Consider the following 11,357-nt stretch of genomic DNA (forward strand, 5'->3'; position numbering starts at 1 on the left):
CTGTGGGATGGTTGGAGGACTCAGGATCTTCACTTGAACAGAAGATATGGGGTACAGTGGGGTCTTGGGATTCTTGAAGAGTTGCCATGAGAAGGAAAGATTAGGTTTGACCATAGGGTTAGAAGTAGGACATGGGGGTGAAAGGCCCCAGGTGATTTGGTGTCATATGTAGAAGAGCTTCGTCTTGGTCTTAGTGGCCACAGAATGGCTTTGTGCCTTGGGAGATTGGAGCCAAGAACTTTAAAGGATCTGAGATTTTCAGCCTATTTGCAAGCTAACATGGGAGACTGCCACAGCTTATTGGCGGCCAGGAGAAGACAGAGACAAAGGACAGTTTATCACTCACTGAGCAGCAAGCAGCATGACCATCAGCACATTTGCATCGGCTCCCCTGGTCGCAGAGGTGATGAGGATGTGCCCAGACGATGCCTGTCCACATGTGGGGTGACAGCATCGACCTGAGGGTTGCTGTCAAGGGGAATAAATTGAAGATGAGACAGAAAAGCACCTGGCATGTCATAAGGGCTTGATAAATGGTCAACTCTTACTTACATGCATATATATGTATAATGTATATGTATATGTATAATGACTAGAAGCAAATGGAGGAAAACATAGGTGCTTAGCACAGAAGTAGTGCAAAAATTATTTTTCTTTCTCGTAACCATACTGTTTACTAAATAGATCAAAAATACTTTATTTATTTTTTCCTGCTGCCCTTTGCGGGTCCCTGCCCCACTAGTCTTCCCGCCCTTTGCAATAATAAACACTTTTAAACCAGTCACTGTCTTATATAAAGGGAATGTGGATAAAAAGTGTCTTGGAACTTAGGCATGGATTGAATGAGGTTTTTAAAATGCACATGTTTGGCTAATCACCTGCAACACCTTCAGGGTAGAGAGAAATGAAATGTAAAGTCTGGGAGTGAATTTAGAGCATGTAAAATTATCAGAAGAAATTAACTTTACATCTCAAAAGATTCTCTGGCATAGTGATATTAGCTGAAGAGAATGCAAGACATTCAAATAAAGGAAAGAATAATGGAAAAACACTGGTCAGGGTCATATGTAAAAATAAAAATGCTGAAATCTTTGGTTAGTTTGGTAATGAAATGATGTTGCAACTTGATCTTGAGTTTACAGTAAATTGCTCAAAAATTGTATAGTATTTTTCTACAACAAAACCATGTTTTCTCATTAAGGTCCCTTATAGTGAGCTGCCTTCCCACAGAATAAGTTTAGCTCTAAAATGTCTAAAATTCACATGTGGAGCTGTAGGCCCTTTGTCCAGAAGATACAGCCTGTGTTTAATTTTTACACACCTCCTTCAACAGAAATTACTGGGACCGATGGGCGGTCTGTGGTTCACACGCGCTCGAGCCCCCCCCCCCTTTGTTTACCCACAGAGCTCCAGACGAGGACAGAGGCCCAGAGAAGTTAAGATGCGCTTAGTCAGATTCCCTGGGTGGTGAAAGGCTTGGCCTTTCCTGCCTCCTGTACAGACAGAGCTGCTGTTCTTGAACTCTTTATCCACGTGCCAGACACATAGGACTTGACAGACTTATCATCAGAACAACTCTGGGTGCAGACAGCTGTTAATCCAATTTTACAGATGTTCAGAAATGTTCCCAAACTTGCCCGCCTAGAAAGAGGCAGAGCCAAGGTTAGATCTGCTAAGTAGGATCTGGCTCATTCATCTCCCAGTTCCCGGCACGGCACGTGACGGGGCACAGGGGTGGTTCATCAGTTCTGGATGATGAACAAATTTGCAGATTTCACCAGGCGAAAGTCATACAGGAAAGCTCTTTTAACATGGCTCAAACAGTGTAAATGACTGTGAGTTTTTACTTAGGGAAAAAACCTTTAATCTCTTTAAAAATCCAAAGCAGTTTCCTCTGAGTTCCCCTTCACTCATCGGTAGCATTGAGTGTAGCTCTCCTAGGTAGTGAGTGACTCAAGGTGGACAGACAGGAGGGGGTGTCTGCTGTTGCTTTAACTTCTGGATGGTGGTGCAGAGAATTCGTGTTCCTTTAAGAAGGCAATAGGGAAGGTCTTGTTGGGACGAAAATGATTTTCCAACCCAGTCTTATCCCCGCCTTTCCCAGGTACATGTAGGTCCCCTCTCCTCACTCAGGCACACTCAGCCCGGACTGTTTACTAGCGTCTCCACCCTCATCCTGACCCTGACTCCCACCTTCTTGACAAGCTTCCCTACAGATAGTCTTCTATGGCCGCTGCTAGAGGGGTAGTTCAACTTTTCCTCAAGCAGGCCCCGTGCAGCCCCTCAGCCACACTGCCCGCTGCCGGCCTCCTGTCTTGCCCGTGCTCTCCCTTCCATCCCAGTCTCTAATCCTCTCTGCCTAGAAGGCCTCTCCTACCCCTCAGCCTTTCCTAAGCTTACCTGTCTTTGAAGGCCCCTGCACCAGGCCTCCCTTCCCTGAGTGGGAATAGAGCACGGGGGAGTGTGGAGACCTGGTGTGAGCCCCTGGCTCCCCAGCAGAGCTGTGTTTGCTGGAGAATGAATCCCTAGTCAGGCTGGTGCTTGAGGAGGAAGGGCTGTGGTGTGCAGTCGCGGCCCTCTGCGAGGCTTGGCTGTCTTTGGGGGTGTGTGACCTGGCTTGCCTGCGTGGGACCCAGTAGAGCCAGGAGTGCTGGGAAAACGCAGTAGACAAAGGGCTTGCTCAGCTTTGGAGGTGGGGGGAGGCCGTTTTTTGGGGGCATCTTTCAGAGGCTCTTGGGCCATAGTGTCCAGGGCCATAGTGTCCAGGACTTGAGGGCTAGCTCTTTGAATGGTCCTAGGGACAAGAGGATGGGGTTCTGGCCCTGCCTGACAACCAGATAGAGGACAAGCTGTCCGGCTGGGTGCTGGCTCCACCCTGGTGAGACCAAGCTGGCCAGGGTCTGAGTCTAGGCCTCTGCTTTGGCCTCTCAGCACTCAGTGTGGTTTGCAGTGGGTTGTTATTTGCTACTGGTGTGACTCTTCATATCTTCAAAAAAGATAAACACATATTGGGCTGGCCTAGTGGCTCAGGTGGTTGGAGCGCCGTGCTCCTGACGGCTTGAATAGGGAGGGGGACGGGGAGGAAGATAAAGAGATATTTACAAAAGATGTATTTGATGATATAGGGTTGTTATCCAAAATGTACAAAGAACTCTTAAAACTCAACAGTAAGAAAACAAAGACTGATTTTAAAATGAGCCAATAAATCTGAACAGTCACCTTACCAAAGAAGATTTACAGATGGCAGATAAGCATATGAAAAGATATTCAACATCATGTCATTAGGGAATTACAAATTAAAACAATATGTGATACCACTGCGCACCTATTAGAATGGCAGAAACCTGAAACACTGACATCAAATGCTGGGAGGATATGTCTGAGGAACTCGCATTGCTGGTGGGAATGTGAAATGGTGCAGGTATTTTGGAAGACGGTTAGTCATTTCTTACAAAACTAAGCATACTCTTACCCTATAATCCAGCGATCCTGCTCCTTGGTATTTACCCAAAGGAGTTGAAAGCTTAGGTCCACATAAAAACCTGCATGCGGATGTTTATAGGAGCTGTTTTCAGAATTGTCAAAAAACTTGGAAACACCCAAAATGTCTTTCAGTAGATGAATGGGTAAATAAACAGTGGTATATCCAGACAATGGAATACTATTTAGCACTAAAAGGAAATGAGCTATCAAGCCATGAAAAGACACAGAAGAACCTTAAATGGGTATTATTAAGTGAAAGAAGACTTTCTGAAAAGGCTACTTACTGTATGATTCCAGCTAAAATGTATGATACCGGTAATGCAAAATCATAGAGCGTCCAGCACCAAGAGTGAACCCTAATGTAGACTATGGCCTCTGGGTGATGATGAAGTGTCAGTGTGGGTTCATCAGTTGTAACAGATGTACCGCGCCATCGCGAGCTGTTGATAGTGGCGGAGGCTCTGTGTATAGAGGAAGGGATACATGGAAACTACTTGCCTCTCCGTTTTGCTGTAAAACTAAAACAACTCTTTAAAATAGTCTATTTTGAAAAAAAGAAACCAGAACATCGATTTCAGACCTTTTCACAGCCTAGAAGACATCTTGCTTTAGAAATACTGATTGATTGTTGGTTGCCCTGAAGGTAACAAGTCTGTTGATATACCACTTGAAATAAATTAGTTTTTCAGGTAAACTGAACTTTGCTGTCTCGGCTCCCGGTTTGTGAGCCATGGTGTGTTCATTTTGATCTCTTCTCTTTCCCTGCAGGATAACCCTCCATATGATAAGGGGGCCTTCAGAATCGAAATCAACTTTCCAGCAGAGTACCCATTCAAACCACCGAAGATCACATTTAAAACAAAGATCTATCACCCCAACATTGATGAAAAGGGGCAGGTCTGTCTGCCAGTAATTAGTGCTGAAAACTGGAAGCCAGCAACCAAAACCGACCAAGGTAAGGCGTGCTCCTGTGTCTTCCTGGAATGCTGCTCTTCTGGGGTCGCTGTGAGGGGACGGGTTCCTCGGTGCCTCCTAATGCCATGCCACACTGTCCTGAGAAATCCTACCATATCAACCCCAGTGCACGCAGAAGTGCAGCCGGGCTCCCGCTGGTCCTGGGGGCGTGGCATGTCGCAGTGAGACTATAGACGTGCGCAGGTATTTGAGGAGGCCCTTCCTGTGCTCGCAGCCCAGCAGGGACACGTGCTCACAGACCAGCCCAGTGCTTGCTGCCTGAGCCGTGAGAGATGTGGGCACTGTCCCTGGAATTTTCATGGAGATTATGGGGCTGCCTCAGGAGGGAAGGGGGGGTGTTCTTGGAGGTGGCCTTACACTGCACTTAGCATGTGAACTCAGACTTGAAGGAAGAATGGAGGTTGGAGAGGGCTTTCCAGACTAAAGAAGGGCACACGCCAAAGCCACCAGGCTGGCAGCAGAAAGCCAGTGGGCAGAGTGGGTGGTGTGGGGGGAAGGGCATGCTCAGACTTGAGGGCTGTGTGTCCAGATGAAAGCACAGAGTTGGCTTTAGCAGGCCTAGAACTTTCTGGAATTGGATGTGGCTGTGTATGTCCCATGTGTCTGGTTGTCTCTGTGTGAACATACACATGCTCATTTTTCTGGGAAAAATACTTAATTCGTTATTGTGGTTAGCTTCTCTCGTCCCCTGGAAGTTACTAGATTTTGTTATGGCTCGTGTCTAGATTGTATTTCCTAATTCCAGAACTTTCTTTTGAAGTCCTAATCTCATATTTTTGGTGGCTTTCTTGTAAATAACCAGCTGAACCACTGTAAGGTCTTTTTAGATTAAAGAGAGCGATTGAGGCTGGAATTTGCTTGGCTGCAGATGGGTTTTCAGTGACTGACATAAATAGTCATTTTTCAGTGGAAGCCATGGAAGATGGAGTTGAACGCCTTTCACATGGAAAGTTGAGCCTCAGGCTCAACGCAGCTGAGTAGTAGAAAGGAGTGGGTGCTAAACGCTCTCCAGTGGACCTGACACTTGGTCATCTACAAGTTGGTGTTTAGAAAAGCTTGACAAAGTTATTCCTAAGTGCACACGCCTTTTTTCTTTTTTCCCCATACAAATTCCTAGCTCTCTGTTGGAAGCCTATAGCTGTACTTGTTCCGGAATGCCTTGTCAGCCCCTCACACAACTCCTGGAGACCTTGCCGAGTTATGTGTATTAAACACCATGTCTGGGGAGGGAGAAAGGCCTTCCAGGCCAGGCTACCCAGGCAGACCCTGCACCTCAGACTGCTGGGCCACAAAGAATTACAAGGTCTCTCCTCCCTTACTGAGAACTGGGGTGGAGAGAGGGGCAGGGGGCGGGCAGGATGGGACGTGACACAACCAGGACAGAGAGGCTTGCCAGGAGGTAGACACAAGTAAAAGTACTTTGCCACCTGTTACAGGACTGGTTGCCCAACACGGCTATGTTAGTATTATTCCTGTTTTGGGAGGTGATGAAAATATTCTGGAGTTAAATAGTGGTGGTGTCATACAACTTTTTGAATGTACTAAAACAACTTTATTTGTATACTTTTAAGATTTTATCTCAATGTCTTTAAAAGAAAGTAAAGAAGTATTAAAAATTGAGCAAAAATAACATGAGAAAAGTCAAGAAACAAGGGAAAACTGTACCAAACAGGGAGATCGTAGGAGTTGGCAATAATAATACCAGAAGAAAGAATGTAGAAACAAAGGTTTGTTCAGCCACGTGTCTGGTTCTAGTAGATGTCTAGCAGCTGAGCAAGGGCTTAGTCTGGTGGATGAATGAGATCTTCCATATCATACAAAGTACAGCCAGTAATAAAACCAGCATAATACTGACTCTATGTACCATACAACATAACAAAACTATATGAGGAGAAAAATCAAACAATTCATAAATTCGGTGTTTCAGTTTGCCATCCACTATTATAACAAATCAAGTAGATAGAATTTATAAAGAGGACTCAAGAAATATAACAAACAGGATGAGATTAGTTAACTGTTTATGGTGAATTCCACGGAAGGCGCCCTTCACATTTTACTCTGTGAGAATGGAGCCCCTTGGATCTCCCTGAAAAGGGGGAAATTACAGATAGTGTTTCCATCCTCTATTACAAAGAAACTGTTAGTAAGAACAAAAAGGAGAACATTTTATAGGCTTTATACAAGAGAGAATAAAAGGTACATTTTGATTGTTTTTTAGTCCCACATTTTGGAGAGAGAAAACGCTTCTGGGGAGCATTTGGGTCAAGGGAGAGATCAAAAAACCAGGGCTAGACATTTATGATGAGCATGCTATTCGGTATGTGAAAAATGATGCAATGGGGCCCTCGATATAGTTTGAAAAGCAGTCATAACAAGCTCAGCTCAGCTGGGTTTTATTATGGTTTAACTGAGAAGCCAGAAATGCACCCAAAGGAACAGAGAAAGAATGAAGTACTCATCAGAACTACTAAATAAATTTGAAAATATTTAGATTTGATCAAATCAGTAAAAGCAAGTTCTTGGAAAAGAATTAAATAGACAAATAGCAAACTTGCAAAGTGAAAATATCTTTTGAAAAGCAAGTTTTAATAATTAACAAATGGTTTTATACTAATGCATTAGGTATCAAGATGCTCATAGTAAAAAGCAGAGAGAGCCTGAACATCTATAACAGGAAAACATAGCTCTCAACCCTGTGAGGTTCCTGAAATGCTAACAAAGCAGCAGTTCTGCGGCAAAACCATTTGTAATCACAGAAACAGACAAGCCATCTATTTATGCTGTCAAATGAACTCAAGAAGAGTGAAGGGGCTTTGTTGAAAATAAATGACAAAGATTGATTCAAGGTTCTTAGAGTTTGCAAACTGGAAACACAGCTAGACAAAACCTACAAGTGTTCCAAAGGAGAAAGAAACGCTGAGGGTTCTTGTAGTAAAAAGTACATTCCTAAGAAGAATCAGGCCTGCCTTCTTAGCATCTGGATTGGTCCAAAAAGGTAATCTTCAGATGTCCGGTGGTCTGGACATTGGGACAATTTCTTCTTGAAGTCATTTGAATGGTCCTCAGGTTTGCTGTATGTGCAGGCATTGACGCACAGCGATCTCATGTGCGTGCAGGTATTGACATAAGACTGGAAGGTTCAAAAGTTTAAGACTGACTGGTCAAGGCATGCCTCATACCTCAGTCTACTGGAGTTTAATAATTTAGCAGCTTGACCATAGTAACTCCATTTTATTTCTTCACTCTGTTCCTCAATGCTGTGAGTAGCATATACGTATGCTATATATGAAATCAAGAGCAACAGAAGAGAATGGAGCAGTGTCGCGTCTGAGCATGGGGTGGAGAATCTCGGAGTGTGCTACAATACAGCATGGCCTGTGAGCTGAGGGCAGTGTCTTAGAGAAGCTGTGAAGGTGCCATTTGGAAGAGGGTTTGTCCCCTGACTGGACAGGAGGGAGCTTTAGGTTAGGTGCTGGTTTTAATGTTTGTTTGAGAGTATTCCAACCAGCAATACCTTGTCCTTTTGTTGATGCATGCCTTCTGTTTGTGGCAAGTGAAAGTGATTTTCCAATTGACGTACTAACATTTACTTACCTTTAAAAAATATTTATATTAAAAAGTGAGATTTAGAGAAGTAGGAGTATATTAAGTAAATTCTCATTTAGGCTCTATGTGGATGGATATATGGCAAACCGTGGAATATCAATGGTTAAAGTTGGGGAAATAGGAATAAGCAAAATAGCTTCATCATCATTTCTGCTCAGTTAGGCACGAATCAAATATAGAAGGGATAAATCTTGAAATAGACAAAAATATGCTTCCAGGGTCTGCTTCCCCTCAGAGATACTGCAGGTGGTGTGGAAAGGGAGGTGAGAACGTCTGCCCCGGGGGTGGCGTGGAGATTGAATTAGAGCCTTTGACCCCTGTTGCTCTTCATAGTCTACCCTCCTTGCCCGGCCGCCTCTCGTCCTTACTCAGCCTTGGCCCCCATCAGCCCTGCAGAGGCACCCCTTCTTACTTTACCCCACTGCCTCATCTGTGCCCACCACGGTCACAGGAACCCTTGATTGCCTCCGTCTCACCTAGTAGCATTAAATAGCTGAGGTGGGGGCAGGTGGTCTTTGGATGCCTGGCCGGGAGTACTTTGTGCTGTCCCCCTCACCCAGCGTGCGGCTATTGACTGCTGACGCCGTTGTGTATGACTCAGCCAGCACCAGCATTTTAATCCATTCCTTGTAATACTGGGGTGAAAAACATGGGCCCCTGATTAAGGAAACCATAACTTCGGCAATCCAGAGCAGAGATGCCTTTTTGCTAAGAATGTGGCAGTGGGAAGGAATGAAACATTCTGAAGGTCCTGGCCCTGACGTTGGCCAGAGGGTGAAGAGAAGTGTGTGAGAGAAGCTGTGGTGGCTGTGTGTGCCCTCTGAGGAGGCTGAGGCTCCTGGCCCTTCATGTTCCATACTCCTCCCTTCTTCTCCCTCCCTTCCTCGCCCTTCCCTCATGGTCCTTCCGTTCCAAGGCTAGCCTTCCAGCATAGCTAGAATTTACTACCCCTGGGGGAGCACTGTGGAACCATCCTGAGCCTCCGATGTAACTTCTGCCTCTGGAATGGACAGTGTGACGTGCTGGGGGTTGTCAGTCTCCCAGTGGTTAGACACGGTGGTCAAATGCCCCTTTCCCAGCTGGTTCAGAAGCTCCCCGGGGTCTTGGAGAGTGGGCGGGCTCTCTATGCCTTTACGTGGTGCAGGCCTGCCACGCCCCCTTCATTCTCAAACTCACTCATTGAAACTACTGTGAACTGAGTGCAGTTCTGGAACGCATCCCCCCTCCCTTGCCCCAGAGAAGCTGAGGGAGAGGGCGAGGGCGGGATCGCGCCAGCGCCAGCAAGCAGCACACGCACGCTGGCCTGAGGCCTCCACAGTTCCGGAGAGAGATGGGAGTGACCGGGGGGGCTCCTCCTGGGGTGTCAGTTCAGGAAGGTTCCCAGAGGAGGAGGAGAAGGCAGCACTCTGAACAGTGATCCCTGGAGTGTTGGCTGCTTGTTGTCCCTCACTTTCCTCCTAAGGAGGGAAGGAGTTAAGTGCTGGTGGTTAGATTTTGGATACATCAGAGGCCGTTGAGGTAGAAACACATAGATGTAAATCGGTGTTAGAGTCAGAGTTGCATATCTTGCCCAGGCCCTTTCTGAGCCCATTCTAACCAGCGATGCCTTCTCCTTTTCTCGGCAGTAATCCAGTCCCTCATAGCACTGGTGAACGACCCCCAGCCCGAGCACCCCCTTCGGGCTGACCTAGCTGAAGAATACTCTAAGGACCGTAAAAAATTCTGTAAGAATGCTGAAGAGTTTACAAAGAAATATGGGGAAAAGCGACCTGTGGACTAAAATCTGCCGCGATTGATTCCAGCAAGTGTGAGCAGAGACCCAGAGCAGCGCAGACACCCCGCAAAGCAGGACTCTGTGGAAAATTGACACGTGCCACCGCCTGGCGTTTGCTTGTGGCAGTTACTAACTTTCTACAGTTTTCTTAATCAAAAGTGGTTTAGGTAACCTATAAAAGGATTAAAAACTTAAGATGTTCTAGTTCTGCTTTCTTTGTTTTAAAAATCACTGCTTCAATCTCCTCAAAAGAATGGTGTTTCTTTACTTGTCCAAATTTATCCAAATTTTCCAATTTACATTTAGACCTTAAGGTTTAAAAAAAAAAAAAAGGTTGTGGTTCCCTTTCCCCCTTTCATCCCCTGCCCCTTGCAACTCCCACTTTCTTGCCTACAGTTTATTTTTCACTCATTCACGTCCCCAGACCCAGGCCCATCTCCTCCACAAAGAAGAGAGAGCTGTGTCCTGTCTGGTGGCTTCTCTTCTCCCATGTTGCACTGCCTGGTGTGGGAGTTGATTCTCCTGGCTCCGATTTATAGCGTCCTTTAAAAAAATTTTTAAAAACAAGCAAACCACCACCATCCCTAAAAACAAAGCTGTGCAAAGGGAAGCCCAGCTCTTACGTAAAAATCTGTCCAATGTTACCACAGTAACATTGACTAAATGGCAACCCTGATGTCTCTGTGTGTGATTCTACTCCAGCCTGGCCTAGCCTGTTTGGGGAAACCCTGCAATGTCAGGTCTGTGGCTACTCCAGGAGAGGGCCTGCCAGCCAGAGGACACAGTGCACTTGTGTGAGGAATTTCTCACCAGAGAGGCTCCTGAGGTCAAAGGTTGGCGTTCCTCCCTGCAGCCATTTTAGAAGATGTGCTGGTCATTGCAGACAACGCTAAAGCCAGAATGTCCATTTGAAATGCCACGCTCACCTATCACCAAGCTCCATCCGAATGTGCCACGGAGCTCACTCTCCAACTCCTCAGTGCAGCAGCCCCACCGCGGCCCTCCCTCAACACGGTTTGACCCTTTGCGGGGTTGGAATTGGCAGGACTCGGCTATAGCCAGCATCAGTCTGGGGTCACCAGTGCCCTGCTGACCCCTTCCTTTGGAGCAGCCAGCCAGGCCAGCCCAGGAACAAGATGGCCTTCCCTCTCCCTCTGGACTCACAGCCTTTGCAGAGTCAAGCTCCACTTGAAGCTCAGTAATATCCTTTACATGTGTTTTATGTACAAAAACAAAAACATTTGTTTTGACTGCCTTTTTTTGTAGAAATAAAAATTGACCTTAGAATTTATCATCAGATGAACTTGTAAGGATTGGATGTTAATGTCTTTTTCAAAGCAAGTGGGACTGTCCCTGAAATAGTAGAGAATACATGTCACACCCAAAGGAAGCCGATGGGCCAAACGCCATGTGTCACCAACTCTGCTACACTCTTGGCTCTGGGGGGACTAGATCCTGTGGAGAAATGACTTAAAGAAACTTTGCTTTGTTTTTCTTTTAGTTCTAAAACTTGAGATCT

General features: G+C 45.8%; 1 protein-coding gene across 2 annotated transcripts in view; it reads left to right on the forward strand.

Annotated features, from left to right (window-relative positions):
• The window catches only part of UBE2L3 (ubiquitin conjugating enzyme E2 L3), a 50,343-nt gene extending 39,206 nt beyond the window's left edge, over nt 1-11,137 (forward strand). For both annotated transcript variants that reach the window (XM_019710165.3, XM_074321014.2), the window contains 2 exons: nt 4,252-4,438; nt 9,690-11,137. In XM_019710165.3, coding sequence (XP_019565724.1) covers nt 4,252-4,438; nt 9,690-9,844 — 342 coding nt within the window. In that variant the 3' untranslated portion in view covers nt 9,845-11,137. The remainder of the gene's footprint in view (nt 1-4,251; nt 4,439-9,689) is intronic.
• The last annotated feature ends 220 nt before the right edge of the window (nt 11,138-11,357 follow it).

Source organism: Rhinolophus sinicus, chromosome 9 (genome assembly GCF_057876585.1).
Source record: "Rhinolophus sinicus isolate RSI-liver-muscle chromosome 9, RSI-T2T, whole genome shotgun sequence".
In the NCBI taxonomy this organism is placed as follows: domain Eukaryota; kingdom Metazoa; phylum Chordata; class Mammalia; order Chiroptera; family Rhinolophidae; genus Rhinolophus; species Rhinolophus sinicus.